This window comes from Magallana gigas, chromosome 6 (assembly GCF_963853765.1).
Source record: "Magallana gigas chromosome 6, xbMagGiga1.1, whole genome shotgun sequence".
Classification (NCBI taxonomy): Eukaryota; Metazoa; Mollusca; class Bivalvia; order Ostreida; family Ostreidae; genus Magallana; species Magallana gigas.
This window is the reverse complement of record NC_088858.1, coordinates 1,492,386-1,512,319: the sequence shown is the minus strand read 5'-3', so window position 1 is coordinate 1,512,319 and position 19,934 is coordinate 1,492,386. Positions and strand designations below refer to the sequence as shown.

Here is a 19,934-nt window from a genome sequence, read left to right as displayed (position 1 = left end):
TCTCATATTAAATTTTCAGTACAAAATTGGGGGAATGCATTCTAAAAATAATCTGCATGAAAAATGTTTCTATTAATTTCATAGAGTGATAATTTTGCAATGTTATTGGACAGAAAATTATACCAAAGAGAATGATTTAAAGTAAAATCTACCTAAAAATCGTTGGCGCCATTTTTGAAGGCTTACGATTTTTATTTTGTGAGGGAAAAAGACTATTCATGTAAAGTTCAAATGTGTACTAAACAGGTTGTTTCATTCAACTTCAGATATATTGCTTATAATGTATCTAAAAAATGAGAACTTCCTTGATTTAAGCAGCTTTTAGAGCACTAATTTAAGTTTGTAAGTATTATACTGTTATAATTACATATATGTACGTACTGTATCCTGACATTATCCTTGTTGTTAACCAGGGATGCAAGACATGTATATATATATAGTATGTTTTATGGTTCAAACTTTAGAGCGAGCACAACATGAATTACAGACAACCCGCCCATTTGTTAAATATCCCAATGTATACTATCTTTCTTATCAAAGTGCATTAGCAAAAGTGATTTCAGTTAATAGGTACTCGCTGTACTGGCGTGCGACCAAAGCTCGCTGAGGACCATTTATTGTCAGTGTATTGTAATCATTTTGTCAAGACATAGAATTATATACGAAAAATGACATAACAATGCACTGGCAAGAAATGGTACAGTGAAGTTGCCAATTCCGGGTCATCTCCAATTCTGGGTCATTCATGTGTATTTCATGTCACCTTGTTTAACTTGAAGCATAAAAAACTTAAGAAATACATTCATCACAAACTATAGTCCTTTCTGTTTTTGATCATTAAACGATATTCGAAAATTAACATTTACAGACCCCCCGAGAAATGAATTTAGAAATCAAGTGCATTCGAGATGGATATATTTTCACACATCTTAGACATGCTATTTTCATTATCTATGCTTATTTTATATTTGGATATTTTTCTGAATAAAAAATGATAATAAATACTCAACATGTACGATTGAAATAAAAACTTGATTATCTCAATGTGTACACCATTCTGCCCTGTAATTTTCTCATAGTCCAATAAACATCTTATCTTGGTGTAGAAAGGATCCATAGAGCAGAGCCATGGAAGAGGAGTTGAGGTATGGGAAGAGGAAAAAGAAGAAGATCAAGACACCCAACCCATTGTTTGAGGCGTGGTTAAGAGAATGGAAAGAAGAGGCTGCAGAAAAAGGGATCAAATCACAATATGTGTATGCTAAGGTACCTGTTCATCTCTCAGCATGCTACTTAACAAAATTACATGTCAATATAAAAGTCTATGTAAATTATGTGATATTCATTAATAACAGTCTTTGGTTTTTGACATATATGCTTTTGTGTTTCAAAAGAGAGAAAACCACAAAAATAATTTTTAAAAGATGATGAAAATGAATACTTTCACTTTTCAGGCTTTAAAATCACTTCAAAGATACCCTCTTCTTCTAACATCAGGAAAAGACTGCAAAATCTTGGAAAACTTTGGTAATTTTTTGACAAGACAAATTTAACAAGCTGGCATGATTTTATTTTGATTAGAAGTTTAAAAATCAAAATACATGTCTATATTGTTTGAATCTAGGTGATAAGCTGTGCAAAATGTTGGAAGACAGACTTCAGAAACATATACAAGAACATGGTAAGTGTAAGGATATCTCTTGAATTATTTAGAGATGTACATTTATTTGCAAAATTCATGGAAAATCGGTCAAACAATAGTCTTCATGTTTATTTTGAGAGAATGCAAGATACGATGAAATTAAAATTGTTTAACCTTTGGCCTTTAAGGAGCTATAGTCCCTCCAGACCCAGAGGCCTCCACATCCAAAGCACCTGCTAGACAGAAACCCAAACCTACAAAAAATGCAGCCCCCACAGTAAAGAGAGCAGGGACACAGGGAGGGGGCCACCAGCGTGTAACCCATGCTCTGTCAGATTCAGACAGTGAGGGGGGCACCGGGGCTCCACCCCCACCCAGGGTAATTATGTAATCATTATTTGATGAAGATGCATCATGTTGTAGTTGGTTTTTTTTTTACAGATTAAGAAATTTTCCCTGTTCACCCTGCTTTTTTGCTATCTGCAGAAATATATTTTTCATGAACTTAGAGGATGATAAATATGAAAACTTCATATCTCTCCCAACACTTAAATTGTACTTCGTTTGTAATAAAAATGTAATTGATGATTATATTTAAAATAAGGAAATTAATACAATATATTTTTATGTGTAGAAAAGACAGAGATCAGGAATATGCAGTGGAGAGAGGGAATATATACCAGCCTACAGATCAGGGCCGTACGCTCTCCTCATTGCCCTCTACCGAGACAGACAGGTTAGTCAACTCATGTACATACCAGCCTACAGATTGGGGCCGTACACTCTCCTCTGACATAGCCCTCTAACGAGACAGACAGGTTAATCAACTCTTATACTGGTACGTAACGGCCTACAGATTGGGGCCGCTCGCTCTTCTTATTGCCCTATACAGACACAGACAGGTTAGGTAACTCTTATTGCAATAAAGAATATGTAATCTTAAAATAGCATATTCTGAAAAATGTGTGGTGAAGATCCAGAAGTTCATTGTACAATAATGGTTTCCTTTGTACAGTCTGCTGATGGGAGGGGATTCATGTCCAAGACGGAACTGTGCAACAAGGCCCAGGAGCTCGCCGACAAGTCCTTCACAGTGGTAAGTCAATTAGGGTCAGTCTAAGATTGATAATCCCTAACTATGTATCAATTACCTGTGGTAGATAATGTGTCAACTACCTGTGGTAGATGTGAGCTTTGTTATTACAGGCTGACCCTGGGTGTCGCTACACGGCCTGGTCTTCTATGGGGACACTGATAAAGAAAGGTCTGGTGACAAAGGAGAGCAGCCCTGCCAAGTACTCGCTCACTGAGGCTGGCTGTGAGCTCGCTCATCGGCTCGAGATGAGTCAGGCCGACGACTACCCGGTTTGCCTTATACCAACACCAAGGGCACCTGCTGGAATCCCTGAAGCCTCAAGTCAAGATATTGGGTAAGGTATAACATATTTATCTGTAACTAGAACAACCAGTTGTAAGCTAGATTCTTATTACCGGGTACACAGTATGATGATGAAGGGTTAGATGAAAAAGAGAATATAACTACCGGTAGTTGTCAATTTTTTCAGGCAACTTCAATACAAATTGAATGTTTCAGGCAACTTCAATACAAGTTGGTTTTTTTTTTATTTCAGGCAACTTCAATACAAGTTGTTGTTTTTTTATTTCAGGCAACTTCAATACAAGTATGTAACCAATGAAGGAGAAGAAGTGATTAACAAGGACAAAGCGGCAGTGTTGATTGAAGGTGAGAACTGTCAGTGTTGATTGAAGGTGAGAACTGTCAGTGTTGATTGAAGGTGAGAACTGTCAGTGTTGATTGAAGGTGAGAACTGTCAGTGTTGATTGAAGGTGAGAACTGTCAGCATTGTGTCTCTGTATTGGTCGGAGAGAGAGGAGACATCAGTGTTGATTGAAGGTGAGAACTGTCAGCATTGTGTCTCTGTGTTGGTCAGAGAGAGAGGAGACATCAATTTGACATAACATTTCTTTCAGATGACTTTGGGTTGGGCTTTTTGATCAAGGTCAACTACCAGAAGCTACTGACCAGTGGAAAGCGCTACAGACTGGACACCACCAGGTCAGAATCCATTCCTGTAGCCACTGTCAACTGTTAATCTTCACTATCAATGAACAACAATTTTTTGCTTCACTGTTGATTAATTATCTGATGTTTTACCATCAGTTAATGTTATCTCACTGTCTTCACAGTCAATTATTTTACAACTTCATTGTCAATTATCTCGCTGTCAATTATATCATGGTCATTTATTTCACTTTCAAATATTTCACTGTCTTTAATAACTGACAATTTTCTCACTGTCTTTACAGTCAATTTTCTTACTATCTTCACTGTCAATTATCTTACTATCTTCATTGTCAATTATCTTACTATCTTCACTGTCAATTATCTTACTATCTTCACTGTCAATTATCTTACTATCTTCACAGTCAATTATCTTACTATCTTCACTGTCAATTATCTTACTATCTTCACTGTCAATTATCTTACTATCTTCACTGTCAATTTTCTTACTATCTTCACTGTCAATTATCTTACTATCTTCACAGTCAATTATCTTACTATCTTCACTGTCAGGTATCACACTCTTCAGTACCAATTATATCTTTATCTTCTCTACCAATTATTTCTCTTTACCGTCAATAATTAATTGTTAATTATCATCACTTTCAATTATTTTTATCTTTGCTGGCAATAATTTTATTGTTTTACTGATATTTCTATCTTCTATAGGGAACTTTTTCATAAAGTGTCTGCAAAAAAAATTGAACAAACCAATTGTACTGAGGATTAAAGATATACATGTATGTGTGCTAATTGTTCCTCTTTTCCAGACCTTTGGGTGAGGATGTGTATGTTTATTTACATGGCGATGATACTGATGAGTTGGCCATCAATACAAACATGCCACGACTGCTGTCACTGGACGAAGACGATCTACAGGAAGCAGTCAATGTGGGTAAGCTGACATATAACTTACTTGTACTTCTTGATTTCATATTATTTGATTACCTTTATTAAATTTTCAATTCATTTAGCAAGTAGTGATTTGATGATTTTCCTTTTTACTTAATTTTCCTGATAAAAAGGTAACAAAAAAAGAACTTTTTAATTTTCCTTGAGAATTAAAATGGTAAATGATAAATAGTTTGTAAACTATGAATTGTAGAAAAACCTAGAAAGGAGGTAAAGAAGAGAACAAAAACACCAAAGGACGTAATGTCCTCAGCCTCAGCGGAGCCCCAGCTGCTGTCATTCCAAAGCTCCTCTCCCCAAACGGCCACTAAAACCCTAGGGCGAGTCCACTCCCAGAGGAGCTCAGCGACCAGCGAGAACTCCCAGGATTCCATAGAGTCGGCCGCCAGTACATGTGTACCCAACTTTGTATTTCAACCTGGAGAGTTTGAAATCATCCTGTGTGTGGACAATGCTGAATTCTATGGCTCCAGGTATCTTACGTATCAATGAGAAAGGGTAAACAGCAACAAATACATTTTCATATCTTTATATTAGAATGTTTTCATGCATACAGTGTTTTTTGCATCTAATAAGGAATTTGTTAAGCCCTAAATGTACATATTTGTAGAATTTGTAGAATTTAAACATTATTTACCAGTAATGTATTTTATTGTAAACATCTGTGTTCTGTATTTTAAAGTAAACACTATTTTGTATTTTAATGTAGGCAAGGAGGAGGGAAATCCCTGCTGCCCGACCTCATAAAAAATGGGGTGACCTGTGACCTCAGAAAGCTCCATGTGGGTGATTTGTTGTGGGTGGCAAGGGAGAAAACTCAGACAGAAGCAGGTAAGGGGAGGTAATTAAGGCTTCATCCAAAAAGATAGTTTGTTTTAAGATGAGACCTATTTTAACATGAGCCTGTTTTAACAGGTCAGCAGCCCAGGAGAAGGGAGCTGGTATTGGACTACATCGTGGAGAGGAAGAGGATGGACGACCTCGTTCACAGCTGTACAGATGGTCGACTCCCGGATCAAAAGGTCAGCATCTCACAGTAGAGGTCATTATGGTAGTCAGCGTGTAGTGGAAGGATACAGGGCTCTTGTAATAAGGATTAATATGGAACCTTTGTGTTGTAGTTCCGTCTGAAGCACTGCGGACTGAAGAAGCCGATCTTTATGATAGAGGATTATGGGTCACTCCAGCATTTCAGTATGCCCGAGGATCGCATCAGACAGACCATCACCAATCTCAAGGTCAGTCTACACCAAGGTCAAGGTCAAGTAACTCTGCCTTCAGCCTGGCTCTGCCATCTTCATCATTAAAGTGTGCAGTTGCTCTCACATACAGAAAAATTTCATTACATATTCAATGTTTTGTTAAAGATTTTTGTGTTTATGTCTGTGATTACAGGTGATCGACGGTTTTCAAGTGAAGAAAACAAAGAACGTCAAGGAATCTGTGGCCTACCTAACGGTGATGACCCGATATCTTCAGAGTTATTACAAGGTCAGAACAGAATTAAAAGAATATTGATATGATATCTGTTAAAAAAATTACAACAGAATTAACCATACAAAATATCTGAAGAGCTTTTTGCAAGATTAGGAAAATGTGTATAACTGTATATAAATTTAGAATCTGCTAGCATTGATTAATTTGCTGGAATCTATGGAACAATTTGATTTTCCACAGGACAAGCGGTTGTACGCCTGCAGTATAGATGACATAAAGGATCAGGTCTGGACCAATGACATCACCGACCGGGAGATCAGGTTGATGGAGTTCAACGAGTTCAATCAGGGGTCTGTTAAGTCCAGGGTAAGGGTTCAGTCATCTGGAGTCTATTCCTCTGTGTATGTACAGTTATGTATATATAATTTATGAAATTGTTCATAATTTATGTTTTGTACTTTGTAGAACTTAAGTGTACAGGACATGTTTTGTAAACACCTCAGTAAAGTGAGTGGGATGTCTGGAGAGAGGGCAATGGCTGTGACACAGGTCTACCCCACCCTCACTCAGTAGGTGTAAATATCATAGACTCACTTATCAAAGCAAGTGTAAACTCTACATAGACTCACTGTATCAAACCTAATGTAGATCTTGAAAATGTAAACTCTACATAGACTCACTGTATCAAATGTAATGTAGATTTAGTAAGTGTAAACTCTACATAGACTCACTCTATCAAACCTAATGTAGATCTTGTAAGTGTAAACTCTACATAGACTCACTGTATCAAATGTAATGTAGATTTAGTAAGTGTAAACTCTACATAGACTCACTGTATCAAACCTAATTTACATCTTGTAAGTGTATATTCCTGGGATGTGATGTATACATACTGTGCAAGTATAAAATAAAAGAAAACTTCAACTTTCTGTTTCAGTTTAATGGATGCTTACAGATCTTGTCCTAACAAAAGTGTAGCAGAAAGTTTACTGTCAACCATAAAAGTGAACAAGTCTCTCAGGTAAATTTCATCCACTAATCTATATCACAATAGTATGATTATTATGAAACAACAAAATTATACTAAACCATTTTCATTCACACACCAATATATTGTAGCGCCATGAAAATTTCTGCATCTACAGTATGTTAGCACCTCAACATGGAGTTCTTAGTTACTCGGAAGAGACAATAAGGGACCCTGATTCAAACTAAAAATGATTAAATCATGGATTGATACCAGTACATTATCCTTTTCTGTATCGAGATGTTTTCAGACACATTTTCCAAGATCAAAATTGATGGGTTCTCAATTCTATAAGGGAAATTTTATTCCTCAATTATGAACGTACATTGTCAACAAGTCTTTAACATCAAATTACTGAAATAACCCCCTTGCACCTTTAAAATTTTGCCAGTTTGGCAATCCATGAAAATTTGTCCCCACAATACAAGAATTTGTAGCAGATATTCTTAATCAGTGAAAAAATTTGCAATTTTAATACTTTTTTTTTCCACAGGAATTTAGGCATCAATCCCAGCAGACTAATCCACCAGCTGTACACAACACCAGGTGCCCTTACCTGATCCAAGTATTTAACTGGTTCCCTTTCTTGATCAAATGGGAATCCCCCAAAAACATGCTGTACAGAGCGACTGGTCCTTTAGCAGGATCGATTAGAGTTTCCCTCCACATACGTAACACGATGGATGGCGTTCCGTCTACAGCTCTATATACTAAATTATATACAAGTTACAATACCCAGTATAGATCAGGGATTGAAGTCTGATATACCTGTGAATACTTTTGCTGCATGGTTCTTTGTGGTTTTTTTACTGTAATTTACTGACAATATGAAAAAAATTTGTAAAAGAATTCTTATAAAAGAGAGAGAGAGAGAGGAGAGAGAGAGAGAGAGGAGAGAGAGAGAAACTGTTGTCCTTGATGCAATATCATTAAAACAATTTAATGTTGTTATCTGCATTGTTTACTTTATTTTGGACTTAATTCAAAAACAATTCTTAAAACTGTCAAAAGTTGTACAGTAAGTAATCTTGTATTAAAAATCTTTACAATTGCATTTATGTGAGAGCAACCACATGAATTATGGAATAACTTTTCACAAGCAATTCAGATGAAGTGAATTTATAACATGATTTTATCAAGCACAAAATATGTGTTTCAAGTAAAATCCAAGTGAATGTTCTTTTTATGTGAAATGCAGGAGGCAGAATTTGCTCTGCAAGTACTGGTACATAAAAGGAAAAAAATTGTGTATTTAGATATTAATTCTTAACGTTCTCAAATTTCCATTTGCGTCAATTTTTGGCAGGCCGAGTTTTATGAATTTAACACTGCTCAACCACTGTAGTTGCAAACAATGAGGACAAAAGTAACTGGGAAAAGAAATTGATATAATGAAACAAAAGAAAAGAATTTAATCTCTTTTATTTTTAATACAATGTATAATGATAAAACAACAAGGTCACATTAGATCAGTATGAATGTCTGTAGGAGCTGGTTCCCAACCCCCACTCCTGTTAGATCCTGTATTACAGTCCCACCCCTGTTAGATCCTCCTGTTTGGATCTTTACACTTCTTCCATATCATCGTCATCTTCCTCTTGTATCACTTGAACCATTTTCTTCTCCAGTTTCTTGACACGACCTGCAGGTATATCACATGATACCGTTATCCATATATAATGTTACTTTAATCATTCATACGTTCATGTACATCTTGACATTGCTATTACAATAACACATTACGATATCGGTATGTATCATGTTATAACTATTGCTTTAAAATGCATTTCAAATAAGCTTTCTTTACAGAGCATTAAAATCTGATTTAAAAACAAGACATACCTGCTGGGGCCTTAATTAAGTGGATGTTAGTTTCAACTTCTTTCACGTCAGCCTCCTTCCTGAGTTCTTTGCCCTTCTTTAATCTGTGTAAATATAAAAATTCAAAATTCAACAATTGTTTACTACTTCATCAGCCCTCCGTTTTATTAATACGGTACATGTATATACAATTTTTTTCCACAGTACACACTTTGATCCCTGGATTTTAGCACACATGTTGTGAAATCCTTTGAACATCTTCTTCACTGTTTTAAATTTATTCCTAGTACATTTTTTGCATAAATAGCACCATGGTATTAAAATGTCAATACCGTACTTCGTAATTGTAGAACCCTGAATTTCAATGAAAAGTGTTTAACGTAAGCTTTACTTAGTACTACATGCTTGAAGTTCGCAGCAAGATAATCTCAATTTTCACCACGTAAAGGACTTTTGCCAAAGCTCTCACAATTTGGAAGTAGCTTTTTGTTCAGCCTTGTGTGATTTATGAAATATGTCTGCAAAAAGTACCGGTAGTCAAAATTATGAAAAATGTATTTTTGAACCGCCACCTACCTGTTCAAGATGAACTGATTCTGTCTCTTGATTCTGATCTCTTCTATTCTCTTCATTGCTTTAACTGAAACAACAAATGAAGATCATTACTTGTCTTTAGTATAAACATTATATATTTAATCATCTACCTGATGGTATAGAAGAGAAAAAAGAAATTTTAGACTTTCTTCATTCAAGATATTTTTGAAACATTAAAAATTGGAGGGAAAGAAATATGAGGCAGATTTATAGTTGAGAATTAGACCTTAAAAATCCATGAAGTACATTTTACCGACATTACAACCAAGAATCTTCTAAAAAGGATATTTTCTCTGTAATCTAATTATATGGTACAAGGAACTCACATGTTGTCTGCCATAATTCTCTGTTGTATTTGACAGGAACATTTCTTCGTTTTTCAAATTCCAATGAGGGATCCACTGCCAATTCTTTGCCGGCCGCTTTTCTGAAAGCTTTGGTCCATTTGGCTTTTCTTGGATTTCTCTTCTTTTTGAATGCTTTGTGACATTTTGATCGACAGAATCTGAAAATCTATAAAATTATTGTCCTTTCATTAATTGTGTTTTAACAACTACATTGAAGAACAAACCAATTTAATAAGACGTCAGGTGGTATAATACCAAGCACAGTAAAATCAGAGAAATCTTGCTTCAGGAAGCCAGACTTAATGGTAACGCATATAAACAAGAAAATATATAAAAAAAAAAATTGAAGTTGAATCAAGGAGCTAAAAATATTACTTTCAGCCACTGCAATATTGGCAGCTATTTTGTTTGACAAAGTTAACTAGATCATTAAATGACTGGCGCTTGTCAATGTTTATTACCCCTAAACTGCAAGGCTAATTTAGTGGTAAATAAAAATAATTGACTATGCAAACCAGGTAAGTTTCAACAGTTTTTTAATCAAGAAATCTGACTAGTTTCATGTGTGTCTAATCAAATCAATTCAGCTATACCTGAGGAAAAAACTTGTTTACGTGTCCAACATGACATCATACATGTACCGGTAGCATAGATTGAGCATGCGATATTAAGTTTAAATTTGGCTTATATGAATTTGAGTTGACAGGTGAATCTTACTGTGTGCATTTCAAATTAATTCTTTTCTCTCTTTAACCAATTTATCAAATTGTACTGTCTCTGTCACCCCCAAAAATCTACGCTTGGCCCATGGTTCACACCGTTTACATGTACTGTATATGATATCATAGGCCTATGAATTTCTATCAATATTCAAAGCCGTTAAGTGTATTGGCAGAAAGATATATATATATATATATATATATATATATATATATATATATATATATATATATATATATATATATATATATTCCACCAATTTAAATAAAAATACATTTATATCAAAATAGGGTGTATTTTTCTCTCTACCTATACATTTAACGGTTTATTGATAGAAATTCAGAGGCCTGTGATATCATATACAAGTGGGAACAATTGTCGTGTTGTCAAACTTTGACAAGATCTTAACGTTAGTCAAATTAAGGTTTTGTTATAAATTATATATTTCCATTGATGTGTTTCTTTGTGTAAAAAGGAAATTAACGACAAAACGCCATAAATAAACACTGTCAAAAACGGTTCCCTGTCGAAAACACGTGCTTCCGAAAAACATCATCTGGCAACATGCGCTGTAAACAAACTCTGGAAAGTCTTAAAAAGGAAGAAACGACAACTAACCTTACAGTCGTTACGAACAAACTGTATCCCGTGACCCGGGTAGACGGTGGAGGAACAGAAATAACACTTTTCTAACCGCATTTTGTTGTTTCGTCTTACACCACCACCATGTTGTTTTGAAAGGAAGTTGCGTCTCGAAAATTGGAGTTGGGTAAATTGAGTGTGGGAACTGGGTAAACATGGGAAAACTCACCCTCTTTCACTGTCTGAGTTATGCATATGCAGTCACTGTTGCGTTGAATTAATATTCAGTAAGATAAATTGTGGTTTTTATTTTTTTTAAAAATAATGATTATATTGATTATTAAATGGTACGGTTTCAAGCACGACTTTAGATATGGCCAGAAATTACATGGTCCTTATCCCATTTCATTTGTAACCAGTAACAATTAAGGCACTGTTTTTTGATGACAAAAGTAACATAATCTGTGACAAAACTGTTTATTTTCTTTCCGCTGGATGGTTTAATTTCATCCAGTAAAAATGGTTACAGCTATATTTTCTTGATGACAAAGGGTACCAGAGTGACACAACTTTTTAGCAAGGGGGTCTTATTTCATTTAGTTACAATAGTTACAGCTATATTCTGTGGGTGACAAAAGGTAACAAGCTATTTTCTGTTTAGCAGGAAGTCTTATTTTATTTGGTTACAATTGTTACTATATTAATTCTCTTGGTGACATACGGTAACAGTGGTCACGAGTGGTGACAGTCATTTTCATGATTTATAGGGGGTCTTATTTTATTTGGTTACCCAGTCCCTAACCCTAAACCCTAATCCTAACCCTAAACTAACCCTAACCTACCCCTTATCCTAATTATTCCTAACCCTATCCCCAAACCTAACCTATCTAATTTGTAACCAACGTTACCAGTAACCACTGTAACCTGTCATAAGTACATCCAAGTTTGTAAATCATTCATAGTCAAGTAATGTATAACCAATGTTACTGGTTACAAAGAGAAAGGGGTCAAAGTCAGGACTAATTTCAGGCCATGTTTGTCTTTTTATCACCGTATACAGACTGTACATGGTATACAATTCATAACCATGCTAACGCGTGGGAGTCGCCAAAAAGTAAAGGAATGGGGGGGGGGGGGGGGTCGACTCCAACGTATGAGGGAGTCGATATTCTCCACTTCGTAGACGGGGGAAACTTAGGTCATGGCTTTTGTAGGAATTTATAACAACTATTTCCCCAAAAATACAGTATATACCACACGAAGACAGCGATGGTCAGACTTGATGTTGGTCAGTGGTCAGAGTCTCGTAAATATCATGGTAACGTTCATGCATAAGGAAAATGGACTGTTCCTTTTGTGCCAGTAACGTTTTAACAGTAATACATGTAGCAAGTAACTTACTTTTTATTAATAATTCATAAAATGGATCAGAGGTAAATGTGAATATGTGTTTCATACGCACATGCAATGATGTTAGCAAGCATTTCAGAAAATATGTACGTAAACTGTCAACTCAGGTTTTGTACTTCTTTTTTTAATGTTAGCTACCATCATACCTGCATAAACCAAAAAGAAAGCATTTTATTGGGATTAAACACAGTTGGTGACTATACATATAAGAATCGTACATTTGGCGTAGATTCGGTGTACAAACATGTATATTTATGTTATTGAACAGTCAAACATATAATTGATATGCACAATGCCTCAATCAGCTCAAAAAAGAAGAAAATAGCAGTAGGCATTCTGTTCACGTACACTTTTTGCTATTTTTACTATATTGCAGACACCACAAAACAAATTTTACAAGTCATCGACGCCTTATTAGATAATCATATTGACAAGAGCACCCACCAACCACCTTCGCTTCCTTTAAAGAACACCAAAGCGGCATAGAATTCAATTACGCCTCGTCCCACTTTCTGTCATGGCGAGTGCGATAGAGAGAAGATGGAAGGGTAGTGATAGCAAATACATGTATATAATATACAGATGACAACCCCCCACCCCCCACCCCCCCAAAAAAACAACAAAAAAAGAAAAAACATTTCAAACTAAAAAAAAAACACCCAGAAAAATAAACTACAACAGGTAAATGATTTTCGTTTTAAATTTTAGATCTTGGAGTTGTTTGTTTTTTGTTTGTGAATGTTGTTTGGTACCCTATGTGCCTTTAATATGGTTTGAGATACACAAATTATAAGAAGAGAGAAAAGTCAAATTATCAATATACATATGTATCTTTTTATCGGAATACATATTTTGCTGGCTAATGTCAATACAATATGAAATATTCAATATTAGTCAATGCTACGACCATGATTCTTCTTTTTTGGTATATTGAAACTAATTTTACTTTGTTGAACTCACGAACATTTAACTTTAACATCAAGCTAAAAACTGTGCATTTATAATTATCATTATTCTTGTAAAGCGCACAACATAAAACGTAAAATAGCTCACCCCCTTCCCCCCCCCCCCCTCCCCGTCTGTTGAATTGCTTAATGATTCTAGAAGCAATCTGTCACATGTTTATTCATAGTCGGACACCCACGGCCAGTCTTGTATATGTTTACAAACAGTTGGTTTACACGATTTGTTTTTATTTTTCCATGAATAATAATTCATCTCAATCAGCAAACGAGAAAGCAGATTTTATTTTAGTTTTAGGAGGCCTGAAAACGATGATTGTATGGAAAAATGCAGTTGATTATAAATCCATGCATAAGTATTAACGCGATTAGTGAGATTTCCATCACGAAAATGTGAAGGAGCCAATCGGAATATAACATGAATTATTCACGAGAACTAGAAGAATTCAGCAAATTGACCCACTGCATGTTAGGAAATTTTAGAAAGTTTGACTAGGAGTGCCGACAATGGTTTTAATAAACATTTAAATTTCTTGAAGACTAAGAGATACTAGTACATGTACTTACTTTGATTTTAAGAGCCACTAGACAATATTAACACCATAAACTGAGAATTTTTTCCCTTAAATTCAGTTTTATAGCTTATACCAATATCTGATATTTACTTTACAACTTTCCCTTGGATATTACTTTGGCGTCTTGTAAGCGACCTTTATGTCCGTTAGCTTTAAAGCCGGGAATATCCCTTCCTGGTGGATTAAGATGTGGAATGTCTATGGTGTGTACCAATTGTTAACTACACAATCTTCTTAACCATCCCCAAAATGTTTTTTTTTAATTTTACACTTTTTAAATTAATTCTTAATCAGATTACAAATAACAAAATTTTCCTGAACATTCGGCATTTTTATCAGGTTTTGTAGACTTTTGAGTTTCGTGTTATGAAGTCCGTTTTATAAAGACGTAATAAACATTAAAAAAAAAATCCCCAAAGTCAAAGAAAGAACGAAGGGAATTCATTTTAATTTTTTTAGAAAGAGGATTCGATTGTTCACGCAATTCAACAATGAAATGATTGTAATGCAGTCAATACTGTAAAAAGAAGAAACGACTTGGACAAAAATACCATGCATTGTTACTGACACCGGGACACGTGCGGCGTGAAATCGTCAGCATGCAAGAATTTCGTTTTTTATACTTTATTCACAAGCTGTGCATTTACAAAGATCGCATTTCTTCAATTATGAAAAATAAAAACTCAAGTAGTTAATATTTTTGAGATGATCTGCAAACTATCCAGCCTGCAAGATTGTGTTGCATGTCTATCGGTATAATTCAAAAATTAACAAAAAAAAAATAGAATCATTAGCGAAAAAAACCTTGGTGTTTACTTGCAACCATTTATCCGTCAAGATAATTGTAGAAGATCTAAGATTCAATTACGAAACAATTCGACGGGAAAATTCAGAATCTCAAGGAGAGATGAAAAAGATAGGAGAGCTGAGAAAGAATTAGTCATTGTTCTATAAAAGTAACATCCGGGCACTGTTTGCAATTTGTATGGTGGACATGAATGGCTCACCCCCGCTCTGGTCGCCGTTATTCCCTTACCCCCATCCCAGTCTTCCGTTAGACTAATACGATGGTTTTCTCGGCATATGAATGAACTTCATCATTTTAGTTTGTTCATCCGACAGAAAATTGCCGCGTTGCTTCGTCCGGTGTTTCTTTCCCTGGAAATTCAATTCAGCGACCGATTAAAGGCTGCAGGAGAAGGTCTTAAGGCCTATTGTAGCACCCTAGTAATGAATCTCGGCCCGTGTTGAGTGGAGAAATATTAATCTACTCTGCTGTACTAGAGCAGTTTTCTCTGACCATGAGCTGAAGTAATCGCCCGAAAAAGATATTAATTTGTTGTAAATCAATTTAGTAAGGACAGACTATAATCAGTATTCAGGATCCTAGGTGTCTGTAAAAGCTACCTTGCACAATGGTCGAGATTGTACTAGTCTTTTCTGTCTTTTTGCAACCACTAGAATGGAGCCGGGGGGGGGGGGGGGGGGGGCAACGCGAAATGTAATAAACAAATCTAAATGTAATTAACTCCCGTTATTACATTTTGCGTCGATATCAATGCAAATTGTAATAGCTTCTGGTAGGTAACTATAATTACACTATAGAGTCACATACTCGAAATCTTTGATAATTAAAAGCCGGAAAGCTATGACCTTATAAAGTGTATTATGTTCAAGATGTATTAAGTTTGTTGATTTTACAAATTTTATAATCTTTGTCAAAGCTTGATCTAATATGGATTGAATCAACAGTTCAAACTGCCTAAAGACGCCCAGTCTCACCCCCTCCCCCACGGTTGGATACACTGTCTAGCCATGTTTCATTACATTGCACATGGGAGAGACATCTACATGACAGGCAGGTTTATTATACTTTCATGTTAAATACTGAAGTCTGATTGGTTTAGCAGCAGTTGATAATTCGTTTTATTACCCTCAGCGTTAGCAACACACTTAGCAACGGGTAACACAACAAATTGTTACATGCGCGTAAATTATGCGCGTACTGTTCGCCGTAAAATTCACGTCATTTCTATATAAAAGCAGTTAAAATTCTCTAAAATTAAGACATTCAGTATAATAAAATAAATATTGCCTGTTTGGGAGCATAACAGTTGAAATTGACACCCCTCAAAAACCATTGTCAACCTCTTCTTCGCGTCGGTTGACAATGGTTTCCTCGGGGTGTCAATTTCAACTTTTTTTTCTCCCAAACAGGTACTATTTATATAATGTCATACCACATGTATGCCCACAGCAAATCGATACGTTTTCTAACTAACTGGTCTACAGTATTGGTATACGTTTGTAACTTTATTAAGTCGGTAACTGCATGGTGTGAGAGAATTGGTGCTCTAGCTACGTTCCGGCTCCAGTTTCCTCAGGAGGCAGTTTCTATAGTAAACTTATCCAAAGAACTATTTCTACGTCTCTGAAAGCTTTAGACTTGTAATTATCTATCCAGATGATTTTCAATGAGGTGGGTGTTTTTCCAAACCTTATAAATGCCCAACCTCCGACCAACAACAGTTCATTTAAATTACTTTACCAGAACAAATCCTACTTTCAAGTTCTGTTATTATACATAGTGATGCTACCCTAGCCCCCGGTATTCAAAGCGATTAGATGAAAATTGTAATCACCGGATTTCTCCAACAGAAATAAAAACAGCGCGCCTGCGGAGAGCGACACCTCGCGACTATTATTTCATTTCAGTCCACAAATCCAAAGATTCCATGTGGACTCGGGCTATAATTTTAATTCGCCAAATACCCTCAGTAGCAGAGGTAATGAACAGTTCATCTGCAGATCTTGAGGAACCTTTTACTAGGCCTAACAGAACGAGGCTAGAGCAATAGGAATAGATTAATCAGTGCTACAGCGAGGACATCCCTAATACATCATTTTAATTCCAAGTCGCGTAATCTTACACATCGAGTTTCGGAACGACAAGACAACTTCTGATATCCTGAGGGATATTAAGTTTTTAGTTAAATTCTGCGACATTGTGAAATATAACTCCCATGTACTCAATTATGCCTGGAATTCTTTATCATGGATGCTTGGCAATTCATTTGTACGGACTACGGACGTCATAGTTATATTTTATTAATTTTCTCTAAAAAAATCCACAAGAAATGTCACACATAACACCACCATTTTCTGCTCAAGAACTGTCAAGTACAAACGTTTACAATTAAATAACGTTACAATTAAATAACGTTACACATCACGTAATGAATCAAAAGTAAATCTAAAAATGGTTGAATTATTTTTGTAATTATTTTGTTGAATATAAGATGAAATAGCATTGCGCCATAAGTGATCTATCTCTTCCTGAATTATAGTTTATCCCAAAACATCTGCTTTACGCTGTAAAATCAAGCCGATTTTTTTATGGTCGACGTTTATATCAAAGCAATGAAACGGATTGATTTTGATTTATTCCCGACCATATCGAAGTTTGTTTTGGGGTTTTTTTTCTAAGTTGTTTCATGTTTCAAAATTCTAATTCTTTCACACTATTCCATTAACACAATTTGGGCTTTTTCATTCAATCGTATATCAAACCTTCGTAGAATCAATTCAAAGATCATTCATATTAATTTTATCGGGATAAATGCGGATATCGTTAAAGCATGTAGGAGTTGAAAAATAATCAAAAACTGAATTTGAATAAATCAAATGTCTCTAAAACACAATTTGAATTATTCAAAGAAAACCTTCAACTTACAAGGCACCGTTAATAATATCATGGGCTCTTTAGTACTATTTTCAGCCTGCTATGAGTAACTTTTTATCAGAAAATCTTATTTTAATATTCAGTTGAATTTGAATATCCTGCCTCGGTTAATTGCAGTTTGCATGTTATAAAGCCGGATATAATTAGTTATTAGCTGTTTTGGGATCAAATGTCTTGGAACAATAGCCGACATTACGGATTCTGTGTAAAGACTCGATTCCTTTCTCCAACATCGATCATTACCTGGCGAACACCTGGATGATTAGAGCCGTTACGAGGTATTGAGTTCCCCCTCAGGGCCGAGGGACCCGATGTATTGTTTGTATATTTCATTGTAGTTTTGTTTTTACTTTGTCTGTTGTGTTTCAGACGTACGTATTAGTCATAGCAGAAATCACAACAGATTTGTTCGTTAATGAAGCCGATTTCGCCGGATGACCAACAATGTTCTCGTGTTTCACAATACTTCATTTACGGTCGCCAGTAGGATGGCATGCTCGATACATAAATATTTGCAATACGGGCTCCTGAGAGCATGTGAAAGTCTCAGATGTATGCCCAAAATCGATTGGTCAATGTGAACAAGTGGCGCCTGTCGTGTTCGATTATCTCCCCTGTCAATTCACATCACAATCGGCCGCTAGGGTTCTCTACAGTCCCGTTAAAATAACTCCCGAGAACTCCCGATTGTCATGCAACGTTGTCTTGTCAACTTTTACGTTGCATCTCGTAAATCTGCTTCCCGCACAACTGTTGACGGTTTTGCATGACTACTGACTGCGTGACTTAAAACACCTTACGGTTTTTACAGGAATAAATTCAGCAAACACTGACCCCCTGTTTGTTTCGGAGATAAGACCCCTAAACGTCAGTGCCAGAACCACTCTGAAGCTTACCGTATTCATAGATCCTAAAAGTTTGACTCGCAAGTTATTTTAATTCACTCAGATGTCACAATGTTTTTATTTGTATTTTTCGACATAATATGCAATGAACTCTGAAGAGAACTCGTAATCTTTAATTAATTCAGATCTCCACGCCCTTCATTTTCCCTTTGTTAATTATTTGAATACAACGTTCATTTTAATTTCAAAGTTAAAAATAGTGTTGTTATATAAACAGACAAGATCGATTCAAAGAGAACTAAAGGAAAGGAAAACTTTTTTTGTCTCTTGATTGCAAAATGTAAAGAGACTATCGCGGTAAAAGTGTTGTCCCTTTTATCAGTTGCCATGGCGACTATATATCATAACTATAGTGTAGTACTATCTATCAGTTGCTAAATGTACTTATAATTACAGCTAATACGGGAATCAGTTGCCATTGTGACTGTCCCATTATTAATGTAAAGTTATTTATTAGTTGCTATGACGACTGTCTCATTGTTAGTGTAGTACAATTCATCAATTGCAATTGCAATTGCTAACCCTAACCCTAACCCTGTCTTACTAGTGTTGTAGTTTTTGTACTAGTTATTAGCTGCTATTTGCCATTGTGACTGTCTAAGTATTTATGTATTGCTATTATTAGTGGCCTTAGTGACTGTCTAAGTGCTAGTGTATTACTGTCATTAGTTGCCATAGTGAATGTCTAAGTACTAGTTTATTACTATCCTTAGTTGGCATAATGACTGCCTAAGTACTAGTGTATCACTATCATTAGTTGACATAATGAATGACTGCCTAAGTACTAGTGTATTACTACCATTAGTTGCTTGTCCATAGTGACTGTCTAAGTACCACTGTATTAAGTTTTATTAGATTCTAAAGTGACTGTTTAAGTACTAGTCAATTATTTTTTATTAGTTGCCATGGTGACTGTCTTAGTACAAGTGTATTATCATCATTAGTTGCCAAGTACTAGTGTATTACTTTTTAGTAGCTGCCATAGTTACTACTAAGTACTTGTATATAACTATTTTTTAGTTGATTAAGTGACTTTCTAAGTACTAGTGTAGTATCATTTATAAATTGATGACGTCATCACTCACTATATATATTCAGCCTATGAGAGGTGACAGATCTGAGTCAGTTGACCACCTCAGTCCGCTGTCACTAACATCCGAGAAATTGAGACCTTG

The 19,934-nt window shown here is 35.5% G+C and overlaps 2 protein-coding genes across 2 annotated transcripts; one reads left to right on the top strand and one right to left on the bottom strand.

The window, feature by feature from the left end:
* Nucleotides 1–151: 151 nt before the first annotated feature.
* Nucleotides 152–7,976, top strand: LOC105321149 (crossover junction endonuclease MUS81). The gene is made up of 20 exons (XM_066089250.1): nt 152–342; nt 1,107–1,266; nt 1,455–1,527; nt 1,625–1,681; nt 1,831–2,021; nt 2,277–2,378; nt 2,658–2,738; nt 2,849–3,072; nt 3,310–3,386; nt 3,635–3,719; nt 4,496–4,620; nt 4,831–5,110; nt 5,347–5,468; nt 5,553–5,659; nt 5,759–5,875; nt 6,033–6,128; nt 6,315–6,440; nt 6,540–6,643; nt 7,012–7,095; nt 7,595–7,976. Exons 2-20 carry the CDS (start codon nt 1,129–1,131, stop codon nt 7,659–7,661), a joined length of 2,256 nt encoding a protein of 751 aa, XP_065945322.1. The 5' UTR covers nt 152–342; nt 1,107–1,128; the 3' UTR covers nt 7,662–7,976.
* Nucleotides 7,977–8,508: 532 nt separating this feature from the next.
* Nucleotides 8,509–11,360, bottom strand: LOC105320864 (probable ribosome biogenesis protein RLP24). Its single transcript, XM_011418994.4, has 5 exons — nt 11,202–11,360; nt 9,843–10,029; nt 9,499–9,562; nt 8,944–9,026; nt 8,509–8,743 (listed from the first exon to the last, which is right to left on the bottom strand). Exons 1-5 carry the CDS (start codon nt 11,280–11,282, stop codon nt 8,667–8,669), a joined length of 492 nt encoding a protein of 163 aa, XP_011417296.2. The 5' UTR covers nt 11,283–11,360; the 3' UTR covers nt 8,509–8,666.
* Nucleotides 11,361–19,934: the final 8,574 nt, after the last annotated feature.

Excerpts from the sequence above, each read along its gene's own strand:
- LOC105321149 (XM_066089250.1), top strand. The coding sequence starts at position 1,129 with ATGGAAGAGGAGTTGAGGTATGGGAAGAGGAAAAAGAAGAAGATCAAG. Across the intron at positions 6,441-6,539 it reads AGGGGTCTGTTAAGTCCAGG|AACTTAAGTGTACAGGACAT; the intron begins GTAAGGGTTCAG and ends TGTACTTTGTAG. Across the intron at positions 6,644-7,011 it reads GTCTACCCCACCCTCACTCA|TTTAATGGATGCTTACAGAT; the intron begins GTAGGTGTAAAT and ends TTTCTGTTTCAG.
- LOC105320864 (XM_011418994.4), bottom strand. The coding sequence starts at position 11,282 with ATGCGGTTAGAAAAGTGTTATTTCTGTTCCTCCACCGTCTACCCGGGT. Across the intron at positions 10,030-11,201 it reads TTGTTCGTAACGACTGTAAG|ATTTTCAGATTCTGTCGATC; the intron begins GTTAGTTGTCGT and ends ATAATTTTATAG. Across the intron at positions 9,027-9,498 it reads AATCAGTTCATCTTGAACAG|ATTAAAGAAGGGCAAAGAAC; the intron begins GTAGGTGGCGGT and ends ATATTTACACAG.